The sequence below is a fragment of the Eptesicus fuscus genome, chromosome 5, assembly GCF_027574615.1.
Source record: "Eptesicus fuscus isolate TK198812 chromosome 5, DD_ASM_mEF_20220401, whole genome shotgun sequence".
NCBI lineage: Eukaryota > Metazoa > Chordata > Mammalia > Chiroptera > Vespertilionidae > Eptesicus > Eptesicus fuscus.
The window spans coordinates 53,824,566-53,836,825 of NC_072477.1; the positions used below are offsets into that span (position 1 = coordinate 53,824,566).

The 12,260-nt window shown below is 35.9% G+C and overlaps 2 protein-coding genes across 5 annotated transcripts in view; one reads left to right on the forward strand and one right to left on the reverse strand.

Annotated features, from left to right (window-relative positions):
* CCPG1 (cell cycle progression 1) overlaps positions 1 to 12,260 on the forward strand; it is a 68,215-nt gene that overhangs the window by 36,407 nt on the left and 19,548 nt on the right. Inside the window, exons 10-11 of one of the 3 annotated variants that reach the window (XM_054716216.1) lie at positions 1 to 98; positions 638 to 991. In XM_054716216.1, the coding sequence (XP_054572191.1) occupies positions 1 to 98; positions 638 to 654 (115 nt within the window). In that variant the 3' untranslated portion in view covers positions 655 to 991. Of the gene's footprint in view, positions 992 to 12,260 lie in introns of those variants that run through there. The other 2 variants (XM_054716215.1, XM_028147788.2) reach the window with 2 other exon arrangements.
* The window catches only part of PIGB (phosphatidylinositol glycan anchor biosynthesis class B), a 27,957-nt gene continuing 16,304 nt past the window's right edge, over positions 608 to 12,260 (reverse strand). For both annotated transcript variants that reach the window (XM_054716218.1, XM_054716217.1), the window contains 5 exons: positions 10,859 to 11,070; positions 10,213 to 10,277; positions 3,211 to 3,424; positions 1,431 to 1,611; positions 608 to 1,126 (listed from right to left, as the gene is read on the reverse strand). In XM_054716218.1, coding sequence (XP_054572193.1) covers positions 989 to 1,126; positions 1,431 to 1,611; positions 3,211 to 3,424; positions 10,213 to 10,277; positions 10,859 to 11,070 — 810 coding nt within the window. In that variant the 3' untranslated portion in view covers positions 608 to 988. The remainder of the gene's footprint in view (positions 1,127 to 1,430; positions 1,612 to 3,210; positions 3,425 to 10,212; positions 10,278 to 10,858; positions 11,071 to 12,260) is intronic.

The following is a 12,260-nucleotide window of genomic DNA, read 5'->3' on the forward strand; positions in this document are numbered from 1 at the left end:
TCGACCAGATAAAAAGAAACGTACGGTAAATATTGAAAACTCCAGGCATCGAAAACAAGAGCAGAAGCACCCTCAGCCACAACCTTATAAGAGGGAAGGTAAATGGCATAAATATGATCGCACTAATGGAAGACACATGGCAAATGTCGAAATAGAATTGGGGCAATTACCCTTTGATCCTAAATATTGATCATCAGGATTAAGTTAAATTAGAAAACCAGCAAATATGGATGCTTTCTACAATGTTTGTGTTGAAACTAGGATGAAAGGATCAAGATAATGTCTTTTTATCATTTCTAAGTATCTATTTGATGACTTTATATTATTACTCAGAAGCATCAAGCAAAAGCTTACTAACCTGCATTTTCCTGTTTAGCTTTGCTGCATATTTTTGGCACCGGAAATGTTCCACTATAGTTCTGTTAAGGAAGCCAGGCATGCAACAGGTTTTGTGCATGAAATGAGACTTCCTTTCAGTGTATGAGCTTAAAGCAAGCTCAAGTCATACATGACAAAGTGTAATTAACACTGATATTTGTGTGAAATTTGTAGTTGAGCTTGAAAAAAGTACATTGTGATGGAATTTCTTCTTTAACATTTTATAATCTTACTCTTCTTGTCTTTTTGTGGGTTCAAGAGCCCGTTGACTTGTGAAGAATTTGCTGCCTTCTTATGAGCTTGCTGACTTGTTCTCTTGTGAAATTTCTTGCACATCTGAATATTGTGGAAGAAACAATAAAACTACAACATGAGGAAAACTAAAGGTCTTTATTTAAAATCTGGGCATTGTATTAATATACAATTTTATACTTTGTGATAATTTTCATACATTTCCTCAGTAGTAATATTTGATAAAGCAGTTCAGAGGTGTGTTTTGCTAGTTCCATGAATCTTACCCAGTGTTTACTAGTGTATTTAAGCAGCATCTGAATATTTTTACCCAGGAGTGTCTTTTTCTTTGGGAAAGATCTAAAAACAGTTCAGAATTTCATCTTCTATAGAGTTTCCCTTTTAATTTCCGTTCGTAGATGTATATGTGACTTCCGGTTCGACCCTCTGGCAAGTGAGTGTGGAAGAAAATAGCAGTTCTCTCATAGTTTCTTGAAATTAGGAAAGCACTGATTTCCTAGAAATAAATGTTTAAGTAAATAAAGGCTACATTTTGCTCAGTACTGTTTCAAGAATTTTAGAATGACTTATTCTGATTTGCGCCTCTACAACTTAATAAAATAATGCAGTTTCTTAAATCATGGTAAGTAATATATATGCCTTGATAGAACTGGAGCTGATTTTGTCTAGGGAAAAGACCAATTACAAAATTATAGGGGTTAAAAAGGACCATAAAAATTATGTTGTCTAATTCCCTGAGCGTTTACTAAACATCAGGTGAAATAAAAGTACTGTTTTTCCCTTTTTTCATGTTTCCTTACCTCTTCCAAAACGTTGAAAATGATCAAGTAAGTAGGCAATGTTGAATTGTTGTGAAACTCTTTATACAACCAGCTTAAGGGATTTTGATAGAATACATCAGCTTCATCAAGATACTGATTTTTTCCAGTCAGGTCTGGAGGACATTGGAGAAATCTCATCGGAAGTGGGTGGTGGACATGGCTATGAAAAGAAAGTTATTGTGGAAGTTTTCAAATTGCTCTTAAAATATATCATGTTTACATAACAAAATGTGAAATCTGAATCTGTATTGGGTTCCAATTTAGGTGAAGAAGCAGGCCTTTAATGCAGTTTCTCAAAGTTGGAGAATATGGTTTTCACACCATGTACCTGTGCAATGGCACCTTTATAAGAGTTTGTATTAGAGAGCAATGTATGTTCACTGATTAACATACAAATAAGTAATGGTTTTACTGTGGCCTAGAAAGACTAGAGAATGTATAAAAAAGATGGATTGATGAATTATGACAAGTTAATGCCTAATGCCAATTACTTGAATCATGCAAAAAGCATGTTTATAACTTTGCCTTAGGAAAAATAAATATATGATTGAGGTTTATTTTATCTATGAAATGCATACAAAGTAAATTCACACAAGACCTAATACTTCATGACTCTTATAATTTTGGAGATAATGGGCAAAGCAGAAACAGCTGGTAGCCTTATATTCCAAAATAGACATCAGAGTTTTTTGGTTTTTTTTTTACTGCATTGTATACTTTGAAAAAGCCTATGATGAGAACTTGATGACATCAAACACAGCAACCATGTATGGAAAGCAACTTGGTATCTTTAGAACATGTGTTCTCTGCAGTGTTGCCACTAATGTGAGCAGGGAGGGGGTGAATGTTCCTCTTTCACCTTTAGTCTTCTTTATATAGTAGGGGAAGCTGAAGTTGAAGGGATATTTGGGTCTTAACATCTAAAATGTGGACTTTTGCTAGGTAATCCTAATTTTCCAAATTGTCTATAATTATTGACATAAGTAGAGTATTAAAAAATGCTAAACTACCTTAAAAAGGTAACATTGATAAGTTGACTGTGCACATGGAAAATTAACTTCAGATTGTTTAAAGCCAGATTAAGTTAAATAGGTGTAGAATTTCCTGCAGAAAAGCTGTTTGCCCTTGTACTATTAGGCAATTAGTAACTAGTACACCTTCCTGAAATAACATGCATTGGGCTAAATGGATGGCTTTAAATGTCCTGCAGAGTTAAGACAATTTTATTGTTATATTCCCAGAAACACTAATTCAAGTATTAGGATATCATCTAATCAAATTCTCTAACTTTTACAGGTGAGACAACTGATATCCAGAGTTTAAAAAAACTGGTTTAAGACTAGGACAGTCGTCCAGCAGTAAATCTGGACTAGAAGCCAGTGTTTTGAGATTAAAATTGTATACATACAAGATGTATCACAAAGATTTGTGATAAAGTCAGTGATAACTCTTAATTTATTTACTAAGAATACCAGCAAATAACCTATATAAAATTTATATTATATTTGAATCTGATCACTTAAATCTAAATTGTTTAAATTTTTTAAAAAGGATATTGAAGTTAAAAATGGTATATGATTTTCATTGACATAACTTAAATGCTTTTTAAAATTTGGTGAATAAACATGGAGTTTCAAATTTTTTATAATCATTTGATCAGTGATCAATTAATTTAAACTCCTAATTCTGGAACCTGAAAGGAATTTTAAAGTAGTTTCATTTTCTTAATGATTGCATATAGTGGAACAACTTTTATTACCTATAAAAAGGAGTAGAGTGGCAAGGCATCATTACAAATACTGAAGCTGCAGATTTATTGAGATTGTTGTAACCGAGTTCTTGAATATGAGTCATGACATCAAGAGTACCTCGTTGATGAACTAAACCAGTATAGAGGGCAAGGAGCATATTTGATAAAAACAGGAAACTTAGAGCTGGTTTCTTCCACATTTTCAGGTGGTTTAGTGAATACCCTGTATGAAGATAGATATGACATGTTTTATAATCTTTTGTAGAAGTAGCACAGCTGTAAGGCTGTCATGGACAAACAAGGTGTATACTGGTATAACCAGTAGGTCACCTTTATAATTGACAATTCACTATTATTGTCTGTTGTGATCTCGGTCTTAACCTTCTTGTAGAAAAAGGAATTGAAATATATTGGAAAGATTATGGCCAGAGAGTCCAACAGACCCAGATTTGAATTCTTACTCTGGCAAAAATTGCTTTACTTTGCTGAGCATTAGTTTCTCCATCTGCAAATGGGAGAATGGTGCCTTATTCAAGTATTAGTAAAAAAGGTATGTCCAGTGCCTGTCCTGGTACATAGTAGTTGCTAAATAAATAGAATCATTGATCAGCTGCCTCCTGCATGCCCTTTACTGGGGATGTGCCCTGACTGGAAACCACAACCGTCTGGTTCATAGGTCTACCCTAAACCACTGAGCCACACTGGGTGGGCCAATTTCCCCCCCTTTTTTTAATGTGGCAAAAAAAAACAACACAACAACCCACAAAAAAAAACCTGGTAGAACAAACAAGGATAAATTAAAAGTCCCTGTCTCCCTCCCACAGCCCTCTCTAGCAACAGCCACTGATCATGAGCATATTAGAATCTGTTGAAAATAGAATCAAAGAACAGGCCTTTACACTAGAAAAGAATAATTTTTTTTTGTAATTATTTTTATTGATTTCAGAGAGGGAGGGATAGAAACATCAATGATTAGAGAGAATCATTGGTTGCCTCCTGCATGCCCCCTACTGGGTGTGCCCTTGACCGGAATCAAACCTGGGACCCTTCAGTCTGCAGGCCGATGCTCTATCCACTGAGCAAAACCAGCTAGAGCCAAAAGAATAATCTTATTAAGTTCCTTGACATTAGGTTTCATACTCTACATACATTGTCTTCACAGAATAGATATAGTTCTTTTGGACTTTGGGTATCCAGGACCCAATCTATGGCCTGCCTGAAATTTTAGCACGAATTCCCACTGGGGCCAAGGCACTGTTTTCAATGACCATTACCTAGCTGACTGCTATCAGCTATCTTATCCTGAACATGAATAATATTAATTTAGAGCTGTTTACATTTAACTACAACTAACAAAGTTGGCCCAGGAAGGATTGATGAAATAAAATTTGAGTAGGAAATCTTCAGTGCTCAATTTTGTTCTTCTGTGAATATTTTAGATAACATTACCTCTGGTTCATTCCATTCAGTAATTGGACTATCACATCCATTCACCTAGTACTGTTCGAAATAACTCCGATTATCCAAAGAACATTGTGAAGAATGGTGATAAAAAACATAGCCAGGCGAAGAACCCCAAACCTTCATTTAAAACTAACATTTGTAAGATGTTTGAAATGGTAAAATGAGGAACCTCCCAAAAAGGATGAGAATTAGAACTATCTTTATTACAATGTAAATAGGATTCCAAAAGTTCTGCCATCTGTAATTCCAGCCACAGATAGAGCAGACTAGTGAATACAACTTGAAAGTGAAGTGCTTTCTACCTAATGGGCTCAAATTTCAAAAAGGTACATTAGAGTGTACAGCCTAATTGCTCTCAGGAATGTTCAAATAAGTATACCATGGGCTTCTAATGTGGTTCACTCAGTAACAATTTGTTCACTATGATCATTAAAAATGTTATAAAAAATTATGGCCTTGGGATACAGTAGCTTGGGCAACTGGTACAAAGTAGAAGACAAGGTGGTAAAAATGGCATTCTGCGCGAATGCAGGAAGATAATGTGCTTGCTTAAGTATTGAAGGGCGTCTTCTAAGTTAGGTAATGCTTACATGGTGGCGATTTTCACTTCCTGAGGCTAGCTCACTTTAGAATGATGGATTCTTTCCGTGAGAAATGTATTTCCATATTTGGAGAAATAATAAAGCATTAGGAAGAGAAGGAATAGTCTAATATGACTGAGGGTCTTCAAACCATCCCCATGTTGCTAAAGGGAGAGTAGGAAAGATACCAGCTTGAATGCTAGACTGAGTCACAAGAGCTCAGAATTCATGGTTTTCTTATAGGGACACAGTATGGCTTCTTTAATATTTAAAAGAGGTAATTAACAAGATCCTAATAGCTACCATCAGTAAGTCTACTTAATTGTACATACATGTAAGGAGGAGATGCAGTTGTCACTAAAAGGATCCACCCTAAAATGAGCTAGCTTCACAAAGTTCAAGTCATCACTCTGTAATGTAAGCATTACCTAACTTGAAATATAAGTCCCTGCTCCCAATACCTGAAGATTCTGGGAACACACGTTTTCTTTCTGTCCTATAAAGCCAGTTACAGAAATCTTCCAGCTTCGTGTAATTTCCAGGAGAACAAGGACATAGTATGAACCCTGTGAATTACCTGTCAAAATATAGGCCTCTTCATTTCACATAGTGGCTAACTCAGTGCTAAATAGCATCCCAGAATAATTAATTTTCTCCTGTTATCTGAGCCTACAAAAATATTTAAAAGTAGGTACTATGTAGAAAATTTCTGGAAGGGTTTATAAAAAATTGATAGTTATCTCTGGGGAATGGGGCCAGATAATGATGATGACCCTGATGGTTTATCATTTTTTATACCATGAGTATTTTTTATAATAAAAAATACACAGGGTTCTTATCAAATCACTCTCATCAGACTACTATTTAAAAAGTGTTCTAAATCTTTTATGTTCCAGTTGATTGTCCTCCAAGGAAAAAAATCTAAAATCAAGTCTATGAGAAGGTGCCTCATGAATTGGTTCCTTCTTAACTCAGCCATATTTCCTAATTGCCAATTATAATTTATCTTGATATTCACAATCACATTTTAAGTTTTGGATATTTAGTGTGTTAATCTGCATTCTTCAGTAATGACTGAGGAGGTTCATTGTAATGAAGAGGATGGGAAAGTTTGGGGCTGTATATTACTGATTTCATCAAACTGAAGGATAGCAAGGATGCATCCATGTTTTGGCAAGAATTACTAGAAAACTCAATGTTTAGAAAAATATCTCTACCAAGTTCTACCAATTACAGATATTTCTGAGTTAATGCTTTCATTTTTAAATACTCCTTGGGAAAGCTGTAAGTCAACTTGATTTCAGTGTTCAGATGAGAAAAACAAAGGGTAGTTTAATTCTGAAAAGGAATATATAAGAGAATGGGCCTCGAACCATCAAAAACATAATGAGAGTGCTGGGCACAGTCAGGGAGGCATAAAACATTTTAAGTTATACTTTGCTAAGGAAATAAGCTATATTTTCATCCATAGTGAGAAGTCAAGAGGTAAAGTCAAAACCGAAGACTTTTAAGGGTGTTATTAGCATTTTATTTAGAGATAAATGACAAAATAACCACCTAAAAGTGATTGCCTCAGGTGAGAGGAAATGGGGGAGAGGGCAGTAGAAGCATTTTTTAAAAATGCTTTGTTATGGCTTTGAAACAATGCACTTATATAATTTAGATAGGAACAATTAGCATATGGAAAAAGAAAGTGGCCTAATAAGAGACAAGCAAGTCTGCACTGGCTACTCTGGTGAAAACATGAAACAGGTACCCAACCCAGCGTGGATAGCAGGTGCTGGAAACACCAGCACAAATGACATGTTCAGTCTAAGAATTTCAGTGCTGTTAGACTAGTGGCAACTTTATTTTAAGGAAAGGAAACTGAGGCACAAGGTTATACAGGTCAGTAAGGGTCAGAGGCAATCAATCACAGAAGATACGTTTTCTAGACGAGTCATTTTTGGATAGGACTGAGGGAACTCAAACGAGAGAAGAAAAGTTATTGCAGATTGAAAAAAAAAAATGGCTCCAATTATTCCTCTTCCTGTGTCCAGTCCCTACACAAGCCTGAAGTTTATTTCTCATCTCGAGAATCTGCCCTGGCTTTGGGAATGTGGTGGAAGCAACAGCAGTTCCATGCTTGCACCTCAAGGGCCTTGTACACTTTTGTTCCTTTCCTTGGAGCCCTGCCTACCCCAAGTGAACAAGTCCTAGGTACCTGCTGGAGAGCGAGTGCACACAGAAGAGCTGAGGTGCCTTAGCTTACAGTCTGCTGAGCCCCAAACGTGAGAGCCCACCTAGGTCAATAGAGCTGTGTGTACCCCATTTGCAGCTGATTACATTTGTATATGTGAACTCAGTGGAGATGAGAACTGCCCAGCTGAACTATAGTAAGTAAAAATAAATGGAGCTTTAAGCCACTAATTTTTCCCCCCAGATTTTTTTAGAGAAAGGGAGGGAGAGAAACCATGATGTGAGAGTGAAACATTGATCAGCTGCCTCCTGCACGCCCTCTACTGGGGTCAAGCCTGCAACCCAGGCATGTGCCCTGACCAGGAATCAACTGACAACCTTTTGGTGATAGAATCATTGATCAGCTGCCTTTTGCACTCACCTTACTGGGGATCAAGCCCACAATGTGGGCATGTGCCCTGACTGGGAATCGAACTGTGACCTCCTGGTTCATGGGTTGACCCTAAACCACTGAGCCACACCAGTCGGGCTAAGCCACTAAATTTTAAGGTGGCTTGTTATACAGCAATTGCCAATAGAGGTGTCATGTTTATATATATCAGGTTAAAGTCGCACAGGCTCTAGCCAGTTTGGCTCAGTGGATAGAGCATCAGACTGAGGACTAAAGGGTCCTGGGTTCGACCTGGTCAAGGGCATGTACCTTGTTACAGGCTCGATCCCTGGTCCTGGTCACATAGATGTTTCTCTCTCTGTCTCTTCCCCTCCCTTCCACTCTCTCTAAACAATCAGTGGAAAAATATCTTAAGGTAAGGATTAACGACATAAAAAAAAAAAAAAAAAAGACGAGAATAAAATAAAACTGATATTTGAAGTACAGTAAAACTCAAGATTTCAGGTAGTTTCAAAAGACTCAAACATTAAGAACTCCAAAGAACTGTTGTCTGACATCATTCCAAAAACCAAGCTGAGGTGAGTTCACTACTTCATTGGTCCTATTGTTGGGACCTGTTAGCATTAAAGAGTTTTAACTCTTAATGGAAGTATGAGTCTTCTAAGAATCAGAATCTTTTGGCTCACTCAGAAGCCTTAGGTACGTGTCTGCAGGAAAAGATCACATCCTGTGAGGAGGTCAGGGGTTTTGGTGGGTCTCGGTCCTTTAGGGATCCTTCTGAGTGGACACAGTATGGAAGAAAGTCTAATTCTTGTCCATTACAAGAAGAGCTCAGTACTCACCAGCATTTTATCTAAGTTTGGGCCTGGGAACAAGAGTTTACTGGGATCCTAACACTTTAAAGATGCCATCTTTTGGACTGGGAAAGGGGTTCAGAAAACTCAGTCCCTAAAGATACACAAGAGAAATGCTGGAAAGACTGAGGTTATAAAAAGAAAACCAAAACAACTTCCTAAATTAACAAAACTAAACAAGACACACATTTGTCTTCCAACAGTCTGACAATACCCAGGCAGAAACCAAGCTTGATTTAACTATAACTCAAACTTTAAAAAAAGATGAGAATAGTGACTCATGAACAAATTTGCTCTGGTAAATGGGCCCATTATTCTTAAAAGACTTGGCATATAGTTAGATACCTATATTTTTTATGTGCCTACATTGTATATAAAGCAAGACCATAAAGTAATGATATAGCCTGGCTGGGTGGCTTGGTTGGAGTGTCATCCCGTACACTGAAAGGTCGGGGGTTCGACTCCCAGTAAGGACACATACCTAGGTTGGGGGTACCATCACTGCCCCAGGTCAGGGTGTGTGCAGGAGGGAACAGATTGATGTTACTCTCTCACACCCATGCCCCTCCCCTCTCCTTCCCATCTGTCTCTAAAAATCAGTGAACATGTCCTCAGGTTAGGATTTAAAAAAAAAAAGTAATGACAAAAATTAACTTTGGTTTCAGTACTCCAGATATAGAAATAGAGTGTTTTTTAATACTTGAAGAGAGTGCATCTGAGATCTGCAGGAGACGATTACTCCGTCAGAGAAGGCTAAGTCTATGGGTTCTTGGGAGTTCTTTAAGTAAAAAGATTGACAGTATTAACTCCCTAGCTTTGCCCTGTCTCTAGTCCCTGTTGATTACTCATCTCATCCCTCCCCAGTCCAGTGATTTTTTTTAGTAATTAATATTTGAAGGAAATCAAGTCATTTATTCTGAATTAAATGTAAAGTTAGCAAAATTTCAATTCATAATTTTTCCAAGCCAACCAATATGAAAATTCATGTTTTACAGAGCTGAATGATATAAAACTTTAGAAGTCACATGTAAAAAAATATTGCAAATAACCTACTGGAAAAAAATGGAGAAAGGGCCACAAAAATTAGGTGTGAATCACTTTTAAAATTACATATGCATTACAGTGAGTGTTAAAGCATCAAAAACATTAAAAACTAGTTTCAACAGCTATAAATATATTTTAATTTATGAAACAAAGAACTTAATAGTTTAACTATAAACTTAAAGTAGCTATTCTAAAATAGATATATTATTCCATTACTTTTTTTAGTGAGAGATTTCTAACAGCCAGGAATATCACCACCAGAACGATATTGGATCCTTATGACTTGGATATTGGGTCCTTATGATTTTATCTCACTTCACAGGACACAGGAAAAGGGATATTTAAGCTGCAGAAAGAATACTGCAGTAATATTATTTTGCAATTAAGCAATTCTCTTAGCCTAGTTGAAAATATTTTATAGTGTAATGAGCTTTAATTAGAGCTTATCTTTTACCTACTTCAAGTATTTTTTTTTTCTATATTGAACAAAAATACTTACCACAGAACACCATACAGAATGGTAAAACTGGATAGATAAACCTGAATTCTTTGTGGCTCAACATGCTATAATAAAAAAAATAAAATATTTTCTCATATTACACGACACTTTGAGAAACTTATGTATTTAAAATGAAATATAATTAACATTACCTGTTCTTCTAAGTACTGAGACTGAATTTCATGCTTCGGGAATCTATTGGGTTTTTTTTTTTAGTTATAAGGTGATGATGTGTTAAAAGTAATCCTAACATTTGATGTCAATGTCTAAAGTACAATTACATTCTAAAAAAGGCATTTCTATTACCAATCCAAGTCATTACTCAAATTTGGAAGAAAGATGCATACATTTTCATTTTAAAATATTTTTCTGGTCCTTTAATATTTAAAATTTTAGTCATTTCTAAGAGCAAATGAAATTTGTTCAGCTTCTTAAAAGTTGAACATAATTCTTAAGTAAACTATACATATTAGAAGTATTCATTCTATCTGAGTACCAACATAATTACTACCTTCTCTGCTAAATAATCCCAATTACCAAATCCTAATAGTTAATGCAACTCCAAAAGATAACAGTTTACTTCTTGAAGAATTTAATTCCTTGGTAATATCATCAAAATTAACTATTTGAATAAATAAAATCTTACCTATAAACCAGAAGTGTCCACAGCACAGTTACCAAAAGTATCCGGTACCTCTTTGGGGCTAGAAAGCAGCCATGGATAAAAAAGGGTAGGTGAGTACCCAAAACAACTGGAAATCCTTGACTGAAGTACCAATGCCATGGATGAGAACCATAAAATGTCCCCAAATTCTGCAGCACGTTAAATTTCAAAAAATTATATTGAACCAGAGTCCACTGGCATAGGTGAAGAAAACAGAAACAGAAATGTGTTAGTGCCAAGTTTGAGTCTTTGGCATTAAGGTATCTGGCAGAATCTTGACATTAAATCAGGAATGATCTAAAAACCAAACAATAGTTTACACTAATAATTTGATTAATGACCATATGAAAGCATTTTTTAATCTTCTAAGTATTCGTGTGTTCTTTGTTCATTTGTAAAACACTAGGTTTCTGAGATTCAGGGAAGTCTGAATAAACATTCAAATTTTGGCAGTGTAAGTTTTACATAGAATTAGAGCTAAAGAGAACACTTAAAAATAATTTTTATCACCCTAGCCAGTTTGGCCAGTGGACAGAGCGTTGGCCCACGGACTGAAGGGCAGTGCCTGGGTTGCAGGTTCAGTCCCAGGGCAGGCGTGTGCAGAAGGCAACCAATCTATATGTCTCACATCGATGTTTCTCTCTCTGTGTCTCTCCCCCTCCCTTCCACTCCAATAATCAATGGAAAAATATCCTTGGGTGATGATTAACAACAAAAAAAAAACTTTATAAAATTTATTTTTTATCAGAGTGTATATGTGGGGTACATCACATATTACCTAGTAAATAAAGCTTTGAAAAGATTACAAGTGGAATTATGGCACAAAGCAGACAAGAAACAGCAACAACAGCTAACGTTAGGTGCTCCTTGTGCCAGGCCCCACTGTAAGCATCATACATGCAGTCTCTCATTTAATCCTCCAGTGTTAGGAGACAGGTACCACAATTATTTCCAGATAAAGAAACTGGTAAGAAAGGTGGTTGGCTTCCAATCTCACTCACATAGCTTGTCCAAGTTCACAAGGCTAATGAGGGCACTAGGCTTCAAACTGTGGCAATCTGATTCCAGAGCCCATAAGTGACTTAAAAACAGGGAACTTAGAAACGACCTACAGTTGTGAGATTAAAATGTCAAACCAAATGCTTAAAGAATATTCTGGTTAATTTGAATTTTGAATGATTACCTTGAGGACAACTAAAATAATTTTAATAAATCAAACTTTTATTGCTATAAATCTGACAAAAATATCTTTAAAAAATGGACTCTCTTGAACTTCAATTGGGAATACACAATTCTGTTATATAGAAAGCATAACAAATTGAACCAAAGATATATGCTAGCAGTTTTTTTAAAATTTAATTCGTATCATTTAAATGTTCCCAAA